Raw genomic sequence first — 14498 nt, 5'->3', positions numbered from 1 at the left:
TCTTTATTCCCAAACCCCACTCAGTTATTCAGAAAAACTGTTAATCAGAAACATTAAATTATTTTCTCTTTTAGAAGCACAAAGGCTACTGGAAAGTACTTAGCCAATTCATCGCTTTTCTTTTCCCTGCCCTCAATGCTGAGTCTGGATGAGTCTTCACATTTGACAACACTTCATGTAAAGACAACTGGAGAGCTTTGGTTTTTTAATTAGAAAATCTCTATTTCGCTATGTGTTACCTTTCTAAAGAACACCTACATTTTTCGCCAATTATATAAGCTGTGACAGTTACAAAACTTGAGCTAAAACTTGGTTCGGTTTTTCAGTTCCTGGTTGGATTCTATACATGCCTTGTGTAAAGTCAAAACATGAGACAAATTATTCCTGCTTCCTTTTGTACTGTGAGACCACACCAGTTGTTGAGCCTGATAGAAAGAACTAATTTAAAGTATTCCTTTTCTCTTTTGGATCAGAGTACAGCTGAGAAAATGAAGACTCCAACAGAGCTTTTCTTTTCAAAGGGAATATGTATTTCTATTCTCTCCTGCTACCAGATCTCCCCTAGGAATCTGATATTTAATGCCCAATATATGCCATGGACATATTTTTTGCCTTGCAACATATTTCATTTGTACACCTTTTACTTACATACATCCATGTCCAAACTATATGCTCTTATATATGGTATGCAATCCCAGGTTTTGCCTAGGAATCAATTACCATCAGTTACAAGTTAGGAAACACTGAGAAGCACAAGCCCAGCTCACAAGGTCTTTGTGAAGCTGTGATAACAATAGCTAAGGAAAAGATTATTATTATTATTTTAAACTAGATTTTTTTCTGCTAATCTCTCTTTCAAGAGTTATCTTCAGATATCTCTTTTAATTACTTTTCACGACTCCTACAGCATATAGTTCCATCAGAAATCTCTGTTGGTCATGAGCAGAGTTCTCCAAATTATCATAATAACTATTTGATGTAGTATATGATATTTACCTTTTATACTGTGCCTTTTCTCTAACATCCATGACAAATATTATGGGGAAGGAATTATGTCTAGCTGACTGCTGTTCTCACCAAGGAATACAAAAGAATGAATCAAGACACTTAAAAGATCCTTCACAGAAAATTGGCAAGAATCTCTATTTGTCTTTGCAAAAAAAATCCCAATATTAATTTATCTAATGCTTTAAATTTTTGAAAATGCTTCAGACTTCACTGCCAATTATATCCTATGTACTGTATGTGATTAGATAGATCGATAAAATATATATACTTTATTAATATATATACTTTAATACTGTTTGAAGATAACATTTATTAGCATCTTACTAAGACAGGCCATCCTTTTTCATGGTTTCTAAATTTTATAGGAAAATAGGTTTACAGTTGAATAAAGTGTGGTGGCATGACAAAAACCTCCAGCTGACATTCAGTAGAGAAGAGGCTATTTAGTCTAAATGTGGTTTTTTGTTCAGCATGGATATGAACTCTCCCAGTAGCTTGAGCTCTGAGCTTCCCACTCTATATTCACTGTGGTTAAAACCACACCTTTCAAAAGCAAAATATGCATGTGGAAGTCACATTAGAAAGCCACAGAGAATCAACAGTTGGCTTTAATGAGCCTTCCTGTCTCTCCTAGTAAAATTTCTGCTTTGATAGTACAGCCCAACTGTTGACTGAAGTTACAGGATAAATCTGAAGCTTTTGCAATAAAACTCAACTTTACAAAATCCTCCAAAAAAGTGCCACCAGTTTCTTGCATTTCTTTGGATTTACATCCTCTGAAATAATTAAATGTACTGCCCTTAAAAAACTATTGAGAACTCAAAAAGACACCCATGTGGTGATAAACTGGGCAGGAATTATTTCATTTTTATGAGCTGGAAAATCTGAAAGGTACATAAGGCCGGCCAGCTCCTGCATCATGAAAGACACCTGTGTATGATACTGTAATTGCACTGGTTAAAGGCAGAAGGAGTTTTATAAACCAGCTGGGAGTGTTCAGGTCTGGACTGAGTCTTGCCTTAGTCTCTGAACAGCATCAGTGTGAACAAACACGCTGAGCTTTGACCTATTCCCATGCCCGCAGCAGCTCCTGGTGCCAGCACCAGCTCGTGGCCTTGTGTCTGCAGATGGTCCTTGTGCCTGCTCTGGCCCTGCTCCCTCCAGGTGTACTAACCTACAGCTCAGGAAGCCCCAGAGCCTCCACCCGGGGTAGGCCACACCATATGGTGAGACATACGGTCCCCGTGAGGCCTCCTTATGTCCTGGTTGTGCGAGTTGCTGGAGCGCGAGACTGAAGGCCGAGTGTCGCAGACATCTCTGCCTCACGGCAACACCTTCCTGTCAAGTGTTGCTCTGCGTATAAGAGGAAACATGGAAAATAAACCAAAAACCAAACTCCCTCCTGTCATCTGCCTGAAGAAAGGGAAGCCATTTAAAAATGTTATAATCCCTGAAGATAAAATATGAGAGGTCTTTGCTTTCAAATCTTCACGATGGAGTTTCCATGAGTGAAAGGAGACAGGGATTCAGTTTCCCTGGAAGTCTGTGGGAGAAGAGACCCCTGGACTGTAGCAAACCCCAGCCCTGATACCTCCCACTGCATTTGTGTGAAGACAGTAGCTTAATTTGGAAAACTAAAAAGTACAGCTATGCTGGAGTATAAACCCTGTCGAATGAAGGGGGACTCGCTAAAGTTACCAGAGATGTGGCATACAACGTGCACAGGGCTCCTCTTATTCCTGCCATTCACCCTTCAACGTTCGTATATTTATTTTAACTGTTATGTTTAAAACAATCCAGAAGAATGTTCATCGGTGACCTTGTTCTTCTCCAGCTGGCACCACAGGGCTGCCCTGTGTGTTCTCCACGGCCCATCCCACCACACACACACGGGGAGGAGCAAGAGGCAAAATTAGCACCCAGCAGGAAAGGGAATTTTCTTATCCTGTATTTGTTTAACCCCTTGAGCATAGCAGACAATGATTTGACCCCTGAATAGAGTGAGTGAATTGGTTTGTTTGCTTTAAATGAGCTGCTGGGAGTCATAGGGAAGCATACATATCGATTCGGTGTGTTAAATCTTAGGCATCATACAGATGCAAATTCTGGATGAGTTAACTTCAACTGAGGTTAAAATAACGATTTTTTTTTTTTTTTAATGATCTGAAGTTGTAGTACACTACTTCAGCTCTATGGAGATGTTCTTTAAAAAAAAAAAAATCAGGTTTTCATTCTCAATATGTCCCTAAAGAAAAGTTGTTCTGAAAGTGCTGAGTTTATTCAAGGTTGCTAGCATTTCAGCTTGACAGTTTCAGCGGGGCATAGAAATCTCTAAACAGCAAAGGAGTAAATGGAAATCTTTGGTTAGTTTAGTTCTTGGATTGGCACAATTTCCTTTTTCTAAAATTCTGGAGATGAAAAGAAATTTTAAAACACTTTAAAAGTACCTACTGTTTTGGTTACGCTGCTGTTCCTTGATTTAAATCAAATGCGTAGGAACCTGGTTTGCTATCTCAGAATATGCATTGCTTCTTGGAAAGAATCCCGTGCAGAAAGACTATTACTCATAAAATTTATATTCTCTAAACTCTGGACGTTATTTGTAAGGTTTTTTATTGTTAGCTTAATTCTAAACAGTTTGGCTACGGTGCTTTATTGCCTAAGCTACAAGTGAAAATTCTAAGCACATGTCTACTTTTATTGTTTTTTTTACATTTTGTATGCTAATACACTGCTTTAAACTTTAGCATAAGACTGTTCTTTCAGCGTTTGCGGTAGAAATTAAACTTCAAAAAATCTACAAATGTAATAAAACAATCAACTATAAACAAAGGTGTTAGTTCTTAATGTTTCCTGTGCTGTGGGAGATGGTGAGTAACAGTTTTTGTATCATAAATCATCTCTCTACAGCTGTTGTTTTTTGGTTTTTTGTTTTTTTTTCCTTTGCGTAGGTGAAGATGTCAAACCATTTACTCCTGAGAAAACCAAAGAAATTGTGATGTCTCTACAGCAACCTGCAGTCTTCTGTAACATGGTTGGCGACTGGCCAGCCCTGCGCTGGAATGTGAAATACCTTTCTGCGGTGTTGGATGGAAAGACAATACAGTTTAGGCTGGGTCTGAAGACGGCGGATTTGGGTGAGACTGAAGTGGACAGATGTTACATGTCACAACTCTTGTTTTTAGGTTCTGCAATCCTCTGTCTCTCCATTATCACTGTTCTCTCTCTAAGGTATTGCTTTTCACCCCAGGCTTTGTCATTAGGACATGGGATTTGGCCAACAGCAGAAATCTAATTTCTCTTTCTTATTAGAGTAGGAAGTCTGGTGAGTAACACTAACATAAGAATCAAGTATCTCAAGTTTTCTTTCCTTGCTTTGTATTGTGTGTGTTTGGTCCTGGTCTTATACGTGATTCAGGATTCAGTTGTTCACATCAGCTGAGCTTCCATATTCACAAACCTTTTTTTTTTTTTTTTTTTTTTTTAATCCGTAAAATGGTGATAATTCTCACCTTCCTCCAGAGGTTTTATAAGACTGTGGTGGTTTTTAATACTTTAAGGTCTTGTGATGAAAGATGCTACAGAAATACAAAGCATTAAGAAAATCGCTTAATACCAGAACAATAATTTCACCTCTAAGCCTCCAGGTTTGCTCAGATATCTAGGAACATGCCAGGGGTGAAAGATATTTTTTGCACTTGATTTTAAGTACAACTTCATTTCTGTCTGTAGCCACGCAACACTAGTCATAGTCTGTCCATGGACAGACAGAGTTTCCTACCAGGGAGGGAAGATACAGGAAACGTTCTGCAAGTTGGTGATGTGCTACACACTTTAGAGGTTGTGCATTGCTTTATTCGTGCACTGTACATCCTTTGTCCTCCCAACCACATACCAAAATACATTCTGCTGTGCACTTACTCACATTTGCCTAAAGTATCTTGTCTCCCTTCAGTGTTTTTTTCTGCCCCCTTCGCCCCAGACCAGACAAACACACTTCATAAACAATGTTCAGTATAAGTCATAGCTTTTTTTGGCCCTACCTAGCTATTCTTTCTGTACTCTTCCAACTTTCTTCAGTTGGACTACCTCTTTCTGGAATGTAGGGTCTGCCCAAAGACTCCAGATGGGGGTCTGACAGTTCTGTGGAAGTGGTAGGATTACATCACATTATCTTACTTAACAACACTGTGTGAAATTTGCTTTCTTCACAGCTTCATGACCATATTATTTCATGTGCAATTTTTGCAAGAGAAGTGATGAAACAGAAAGAAGTGTTAGAGTGAAAATACTTGGCATTTTAGGATTTCAAAGCATTTTACCAGCATGGATTAATGATTCCTATGTCATTGCTGGGAAAACAGATGTTATTTATTCACTTCCTACAGATGGTATAACTGAGGTGTAGACTTAATATGTTGGTACACATCTTCACAGCGACATCTCTATAGTTCAGTGAGGTATCAGCCGGTTCTTGCACTACATGTAAAAGGCATCTCATTGCCAATAGGGAAAATGTTGCATATGTATGACATTTTCCATGATGCCTTGTTAATATATCTCAGTTGTAATATACAAGCCTTACCAGATAAAAAGGTAGTTTTGGTCCTACTCTCCATTAGGTGGTAGGCACTTTTAGAGAGCCGAATGGGATGCCAACTGGAAAAGCTCATGGTGATACTGATGGAGTGTTGCATAGCTAAGTGATGGATTGATTCTACCAACTAAGTAGATAAGAGTCATCACTTTACAATAACTTGTAGTCACTAGGGATATAGAGTGGATTTAAATTGGAATTTGTATCTTGAAGTTGCATCTGTCTGTATTTTGCTTTTTCCTAAAGGCATCAATCCCTAGGCAGCAATCAGTTTGTCACCAATAACCTCCATTATATGCTAATGTGAGCTAGAAATGTCTTCAATAAGATGGGTAGAGCCTTCAGGGGTTATATTGTAACTGAATGAGACCTGAGATGCTATAAAAAATTTGCATCGTAAGGGTATATTAGTGAAGCCATTAGCCAAGCCATCTCAGAGTCTGAAATAATGTGATATATTTCATGTGCTACTGTCATTTGGAAGATGGTTGATCTCACTCTCGCATGCTTAACATTGTTTTTCAGCAAGGGACTCTCTTTCTTATCATTGTTCATGCTGATTTTCCCAGATGAAATGGAAGAAGTGATGTGGTTAGAGAAAGCAACAGGATAATACAACAATAATTGTATTGATCTCTCTGAATAGTCCTCTCATGTTTACAATAGATTAATTGCCTTAAGACTAAATGGAACCACTCCTGCCACTGAGTTGGAAACATATACAAGAAAGAAGCTGTTCTTATAGGTGTATTTTGGTGTCACTCTGAAATGACTGCTTCAGAGGTTCAGAGAATCATTAAGCCACAAGGTTCATCTAGAAGATCCAAATTTATTTGAGACCTCGTACTGTGACAACTTCTCACCTTTCTTTACTGCCACATCTGCTGCCTGGGTGGAGATTCCCAAACTGAAGATTCCTTAATACAAAAAAGTTAGAACTGCAAGTGGGGCAGCCTGGTGGGAGTTGCTTGGACTTTTTATTTGCTTTTCTTACTAATTTGGAACTTCTGAGGCATCAGCAGTTCAGGCTAGACATTAGGAAAAGGTTCTTCACCCAGAGAGTGCTGGAGCACTGGAATAGGCTCCCCAGGGAGGTGTCACGGCCCCAAGCCTGACAGTGTTCAAGAAGAGACTGGACAACACCCTCAGACACATGGTGTGAGCTGTGGAGTTGTCACATGCAGGGACAGGAGTTGGACTCAATGATCCTTGTGGGTCCCTTCCAACTCAGGATATTCTGTGATTCTATGAAACATGGGAAGTGTGGGAGCTAGTAGTATTATTTGTGTGAATTATTTGTACTTACCTAAGTTTGTGTGTTTGATAGTGTTCTGTCTGATTACACAAGTTAAACAGTATGTGTACATAAGAAGTGAAAAAGTACGGTCAGAGGATTAAGCATTGACAGAGAGAAGATATCTCCAGAGAGATTATCAGCGTTCATTACAAGAACAATGAAGGCACTATTAATCAGGAAACCCCTACCCATCTAGTTCCAGGCACGGTAAAATATGTATTTTTCTGAGGTGGCATAAAAGGCGGGCAGCAGCTATGGAAGCTGACTTTCTGACAGAGAAAATGCAGCATTGTAGCCCATCTATCTGATGGTTACCTGGAGCACACCAGCAATGACAAATGAAGCAGAAAGCTTACACAAAACTGACTTCTGTATGCAGACGTTTCTTAGTTGGAGCATTTTCTTTGGTTGTGTAGTAAAATGAATTAACAATGAGTTTACTGTGAAGAGACTGGAAAGAACAAGAGGTTGTCATGCTCATCAGTTATGAATCGCAAGATCTCTGGAGGAAATTTCTCTTAGACATGCTGGAGAGAGTTGATGCTGTCAGATACACAGTTGGATAGAAAAGGGCTGCAGCTTGGACATCTGCCCAAGAGGTTTACCACTAAGGATGGCAAAAGAATTCAAGCCTCTGAGGTTTGATAAAGGGAGGGACTGCAAAGGTGGCTATAGACTCAGTTGCTAAACGGTAGGCTGGAAATACAGTACAAATACTGTAGGGTGAATAAATGTCACATAAAGCTGATATTGAGGTGGTTATTGGAGTTGGATGTGGATGGTCAGTTTTCTTGGTTTGTAAGTGTGCCTGTGCTTTGTGATAGCATTAAATGGTTATTCCTTGCTTGGATTATTCATTTAAACAATTTTACTTCCCCAGCATCTGTGAACAGACATTTGGTTTTCTTCTAAGTTAAAAGAAATGCAGGAGACATTTCACTTGCAATCTTACTCGAGATTTAGGGTATTTTCTAAGGCTATTATTTTTTCTACATTTCCCTTAGTATAAGTTGCAAACACTATCTTTCTGAGTAGAACAGAGCTTGGCATCTGTCAGGACCAGCCCTCAACTAAGGAGAAGAATTCCTTCCTCCAAAAGCACATTTTACCTCTCTCCGTCCCTCAGGTTTTAATCTGTGGCATTAGGTTGGAAAGCAGAGGGCTGTCATGCCTCCAGATATTATGTCACTAGACAGCACTGGTAGCTTCCTTTAGACTTACGTGTCTTAATCTATAATTTATCAATTACGAAACACCCCCAGCTTTTAGTTATTAAGTATTAGCGAACTGATTAATCATGTTTTTGCTCTCAGATGCCCATTGCTACCATTTTTACCCTAGTTGCAGTCTACAAATCCATCTAAACAATCTGTCTAGATTGCCCAGAGATGTTTCTTATTACTATTTATTTTTCCGTAAGCACCCACACCTTGGTACTGAACAAGTTATAAATTAAACCAACAACCCTGCCCTGAGGATATTGTATCCTAGAAGATAGTCTTGTCTTTCATGGTTGGAATTTTTAAAATTAAGCTCAGAGTGAGGTAGAGGTAGAAAGAGCATATTTTTTGCCTTTAAAACACTTGCTCCTGAGTTGTCTTGGAAAATAGGCAATGTCCTGAGTGCTCTTTGTTCTCATCAAAATAATACAGATATTGAGGCACCTTCAGTGGTGCTTGTATCTCTTATCTAATTTTTCCATCAGACCATCTTTTAGTAAAATGATGTGCTTTACATTAATGACTGGGTATCAGGAAAGGGCACTGGACTGCAACACAGGGAATCAGATGTAGGGGGTTGGTTATTACAGGTGATTGATATGTCTTGTGTGCAGTTCTTAGGTAGAAAGCCCTTCCATTGCACAGACCCACATTACAGATTGCTGAGTAGTGGGGCTTATCTGACATTTTTAGTTAATGAATTTGATACCGAGGAGAAGAAAAAACACTACCTAGGCTGCTAAAATGGAAACTGGCAAAATGATAGTGATAAAGGTTTGTTCAAGCCGTCCTTCTGCCCAAAGGGAATAAGAACAAATGTATGAGACTCGACGGGAATTGCTGCGATAACAAAATGAGAGCAGTAAAGAACGAAGAGCTGCTGCTGTTGCATAACAGTGGAAGGATCCCATTTCTGAGCAGCTCTGTGCAAGTTACACAAGGTTAAATTGCAGCTCTGTCATTGTCATTCATGCAGGCTGCAGTCATTTTTTCCCAGTAGTAGTTATATTAAAGTGACAGATATTTTTTTTTTTACATTGGATAAGTCTCTTTGAAGCTAGCACAATTAGCAACTGTGGGAAAGGAAGATCTCTGATTAACCAGAAGTAGAGTATGCTGTGATGTGGGTTATCTTGTAGGCCTTCCAAGTGACATGACCTTGAGCTGAAAGGCTGGATCAGTCAGCCTGACCAAAGCATGACAGGGGTGAAACTTAGCTGCTAAATACTTTTATGTCTGCCAAGGAACACCGCAATATGCTTTTGTCAATCCCAAATGAAAAATAAGGACACAGCGTTTTAGATGGATCACTGGCACATGGTGGCTCCAGAATTTGCTTCTTACGCATTGCCATGCTGGTTTGGTTATTGCTTAGGTGGGAGAGGTGAACACGTCCATCATGAAGACAAAATAAAGGGTACCCAAATACTTGTGTGCAGATTTGCAGCTCACACTTAAGAAGGAAGATGATGCAAAGGACAGGCGCTCTTGTTCAGGAGCTTGGGAGCGTTACTGAGTTACTGTGATTATTACTGGCACCTTGCACATGGACAACAGTAGCTGTTGGTGTGCTTTTACCTCACAGCAAGTTCAACACCATTCATTTAAACCTTAATGAAAATCCAGCAGTCTCAGACTTTAACAATGAGCTGGGTGATAGGAACCATTTTATTGACCAGAGTCAAGCCACCTCATCCCATTTCCTATCTCATGTTACATTTAACCAAAGCTGAGAAACTACATATTATTTTTACTGTTTCTGTGCTCAGTGCTCCTGTGATATTTGGCTTTTCTTTTGCCGCTCTAGTTCCCCAGTTTGAAACCAGGTGTAGCTATGTGGAGGCTACACTTGAAGAGTTTTTGGCATGGAGTTGTGGGCAGCCGCCTTCTCTTTCTGGACCTCTCAGTTGTTACGAGTACTCCAAGTATTGGGCTTATGCTGACTACAAATACATTGCCAGGATATTTGAAGACAAGCCAGAAATTTTCCAGGTAACGCATTAATATTATCTCATTCTAGTTTAATCATTGCAAATTACCTAATGTCACTTCTGAAACCCTTGCTGCTATCCCCTTTCTGCTTCCTTGGCCATTTATTTTAAAATTCTGAAATAAAAGCTATTGGCTCTCAGGCTAACAGAGAACTAGTACCAAGTGGCAGCCATCTCAAATTCTAGGTCTCCTTATGTGCTTAAAAACCACCAAAAGTGACAAAAACAACTACCAGATTGGCAGCACACCCCTTCCCAGTTAGCCCAGCATCATTTTGTGCCTGCGCAGGCTGGGGGAGCACAGAGTCATGTGTGCAACCTCTGCAGCCAAACACCGTCCCTGCACCTCTGCTGGAGGTGTGGACATGGGGTGGGAATGTCCTGTGGAGATGACAGGCAGGCCTGGCATGGTGCAAACTGGAGACCCTGCCGCTGCCCCAGATCCACCTTGTGCCGAATGGGACCTGGATTACCAGCTCCACTCAGGAAAGGGGATTTGATGGCATGGGTTCACTTGTGGCAACAAGGCTGTAACGTGGGTCTGCTCCATGTTGTGCCTCGTGACTCATTTTCTCAAGTAGCACACTACCTTCCCTTAATATATTTAGGCTGTTTGCAAGGAGGAAGGATTCCGAGTCTGCAGGATTATTATCCTCGATTGCCTGTGGAGGCGGTAAAATACATGAAGTAATCTGTCCACGGAAGTACATAATCTATGGTAATTTCCAAATGCAGTTATTAGGACACCTGGCTGGGTATTTTCTGTTACTTTCCTTGTGTCTACCTGCTATGTCAATGTTCATCCATATTCTTGCTACTTCTTGCAAATTGTAAGAGGGCGAAATTAAGCAAAGCTCTATAAAAGGTGTATTTTTTCCAAGGATGTAAAGAAAGAATAGTAAATGAAGCCTTATTCATTTCTAGACTTTCAAATATGAAGATGGAATTGTAATTCCCTTCAAACACTGTATCACGGGAATGACAGGGAATACGAACTGACAAGCCCCTTCAAATTAATTATTTCCTCAGAAAGCGTTTCCTGTAGTCCTTATATGTATGTTATTCTTTTACACCAGTAAAATCAGTACCTTGCAGTGCTCAGTCTTTTTTCACACTGTCTCCCATTGTTCTGGGGGGGAGAATGTAGGGTTTGGGCACAGAGTCCATCTTACCTTTCTTTCTCCCCTCGCTTCCCTGGCACACTGAAACACAACCAGGATCACAGAATTTCGGCTGCACAACTGATACTGGCTCACGGTGTGGTTTGAACTAAGCTGGGAGCTCCAGGGATGTTTCAGGCTTCCCCATATCTTTGGGTGACATCCTCTCTCTGTGGTCCTGCCTTGGTCTTCTGTCTTTCTGCCTCAACAGACAGCACTTTCCTGTGTTTTGTGGCACAAGATAACAGCAGCTCAGAAGACCTGAATAGCCTGCAGCTTCTTTTGGTCAATAAAAACACACTTGAAGGAAACAAAGCATTTTCCTACCTCCTCCTTCCCCTTGCCCCCGTTCAAGAACAAAATTGAGGCTCCAGAAATTGCATTTGTGTGCAGGTGTCACACCACAGCCTTATCACCTGACCTATAACAAGCAACAGATTGTACTGCAATTTTAGAACAGACACATGTAATGGTTATACTGTGGATTTTTTTTTTTTTTGAGCAGAATCTTGGAAGGAAAAAAATCAATGGTGTTATGCAAGCAAATATGGTGTATGTCATCTGCCAGTTTCACAGGCATGGGAGTGAAATGCATCCATCAGTTCCAGGCTCATACGGCTTTTGAAACGCTGCTGCAAAATTTTTACCAGCTAAGAGAGTTCTTTGTAGAAATGATTTTCCATTCCTGTTTGAATTTGATGATAACCCCTTTTTTCTTTTTAGATTTTATTTAGATTTACGTAAGGTGACGTGAAGGGGAAAAGAAGGCCAACTGCATTGTTATTTGTAGTGATTAATAGGGCCATTTAGAAGTTGTTTGAAATTTAGATTGCACTGTTTATCATTTACAGTTGTGTGGGCTAAGGTAATGATTCCATTATTCTAATCTGTGAGCAGTATCTAGCATCTTACATTTTTTGTTCAGTTGATACTTCATTACAGAATTTGAGATATAAATCAGGAGCAAGATATATGCATGAAGTTTAAATAGAAATGAGACCTTTTAAAGTGACATACGGGTACAGATTAACTTCATTATACGCAGCAAATGAAATAAATATAATTCACAAGTAATGTGCCATCTGTTATGGTTGGAACACCTTTTAGTGCATTTCTTCTTGCTGTGGCTTTTTATTGTAGAAAAGGAACCCACTGTGACAAGGTTTCGGTAATCCTACCAGTTCCTTTTCAGTTCATTGGTTAAAAACTGTTTTACCCATAATCACTTCAACTACTTAATACTGCTGCAGCATTTTCAAAAAGTTCTGTTAAATCTAATATTGATTATGTGTGCTTTCTTTCCACTTAAATTGTAACAAAATACAAAAACTATTAAGGTGTGAGATTAAAGTGTGGAGATGGTGTTACACTTAACTTTATCACTGAAATAGTTTTATTGGATTTTAAATTTTATGGCTGCTGAAATCTGTAGGAGCAACTTTTTCTTTCTGATTTTTTGCTGCCTTTGACAAATGTTTATATTACACTTCTGCATTTTTTTCAAATGGTATCTTTAAAATCAATAACTCTGAAATTCAAAATCTTTAGCAACACCTAATTTTTGGAAGGCTATCGCTCATTTTAAGGGTTTCCTGATACAGAGTCATGCTTATAATAATGTCTAGCTGTAGTTTTCTCTATCCATAGATCTTAAAAAAGGACAGTCATCCATCTGTCTGCAAGGAGCTAGCTTACATACTTAAATTAGGAGGCTTAACTCCTATTTTCTCTTTATAAACAGCAAAAAGACACAGGATTTTCCAAGGGGTGATTGAGAGTGCTGTGACAAGAGCAGGAGCCAAGCTCAAATTAGGTTCCTAAAGTTAGATGATGTGAAGGACCCCAAAGTACTTTACTGGAACAGAACAAATACCATTATCTTCCTTTTCAAGATGGGAAAAATAAAACTCAGAGATTAAATGATTTGCCTGAAACCATCAGGAAGCTGGGAATTGAATCTCTGTTTCCTAAGGCTCAGTCTGGGGCTGCAGCCAGAAGGCACCAGTGTCTCTAGCGGGTTTACTCCAAGTGCTTTCCAATAAACAAGCGATCAGATTCTGCAGGTAGAAGGGTCAGCTACAGAAAGACAGGAAAAGCTTTATCCAAGCTGTACAGAGCCATCCTACAAAACCCTTGAACTGCCTGAAAAATACCTCATTGACCCTTGTTCCAGCTGTCATCCCCCAGCTGTCATCCCCAAGGGATTGCTGGTGGGAGAGTCGGTGGACTGGAAGGCTCCAGGATCACGTTCATAACAGATGCATGCCTGTTCTGCCCCTTCTTGCCATGTAATTGGGTTGTTTTAAGTTCACTGTCTCCACACTTGCAAAGGCAGGAGAAAAATGTGTCCATTAAACAATAAGGAACTTAGAAAACCCAGCATACCGCAGGAATAAAGTCATACAAATGAGATAAAGTCTGTAATTCCAGAGTACACGGAGAAACCTGAGACAGGAGCAAAGAGCGAGCAAACATGCAGTGTGGATTATTAGATTGGTTTGAAAAGGGAATAGGCATTTTTCCTTCCTTTCATTCTTTTTTTTTTAATGCCATATATCAGAATTTTTCCAAAAGCAATCCTGTGCTTGGGTGAGTGGTTAAGACTGGAGAAAGGGGAGAAAAAAAAAGAGTGTTTGAAAAGAAGGAAAAGAAGCCGCGTGTGGCCACGAGTGGTTGAGCAGTCCTTCTGTAGAGCAAACGGGTCACTTGAGTCGTATCAAATACTGGGATGAGAACTAGAGATGGAAATCTGGGAGGCTCTGTAGTTAGACAGAAAAAGAAGAAAACAGAAGAAGTGCTACTAGAGAGGAGAATTTTGGAGAAGAGGCAGAGGCCGTGCACGGAGTTACCCCACCAAGGGTAACAGCTGCAGTGGGTAAAGAGCAACCGAGCAGTGGAGGGAGAAGACAAGAGACTCGGAGAGCTGAGGCTGGGATGTGAACCAGTTGAACAGCTTGCATAAATAACTTTTTCATTGCTGCAGGATATACGGTGGTCTGACTTTGGTTTTCCTGGAAGAGGTGGAAAAGAGAGCACGCTATGGATCGGTTCTGAAGGAGCAAACACCCCCTGCCATTTGGACTCCTACGGCTGCAACTTGGTGTTGCAAGTACAAGGAAGGTAACAAGTGCATATACATACAACAACTACAGGGGAACGTTATACTGTGCCATAAAGTTAGAATTAATATTCAAGAGTCCTAAACTAAGTCCTGATTATTTTAGT

The 14498-nt window shown here is 40.0% G+C and overlaps 1 protein-coding gene across 2 annotated transcripts in view; it reads left to right on the top strand.

Moving 5' to 3' along the window:
• The window catches only part of HSPBAP1 (HSPB1 associated protein 1), a gene marked incomplete at its 5' end in the record, with an annotated part of 36397 nt that overhangs the window by 6994 nt on the left and 14905 nt on the right, over positions 1-14498 (top strand). For both annotated transcript variants that reach the window (XM_082055355.1, XM_082055354.1), the window contains 3 exons: positions 3960-4145; positions 9930-10114; positions 14257-14393. In XM_082055355.1, the coding sequence (XP_081911481.1) occupies positions 3960-4145; positions 9930-10114; positions 14257-14393 (508 nt within the window). The remainder of the gene's footprint in view (positions 1-3959; positions 4146-9929; positions 10115-14256; positions 14394-14498) is intronic.

The sequence above is a fragment of the Streptopelia decaocto genome (genome assembly GCF_964273445.1).
Source record: "Streptopelia decaocto genome assembly, chromosome: 6".
NCBI classification, from domain to species: domain Eukaryota; kingdom Metazoa; phylum Chordata; class Aves; order Columbiformes; family Columbidae; genus Streptopelia; species Streptopelia decaocto.
This window is presented reverse-complemented; position numbering and strand designations above follow the sequence as displayed.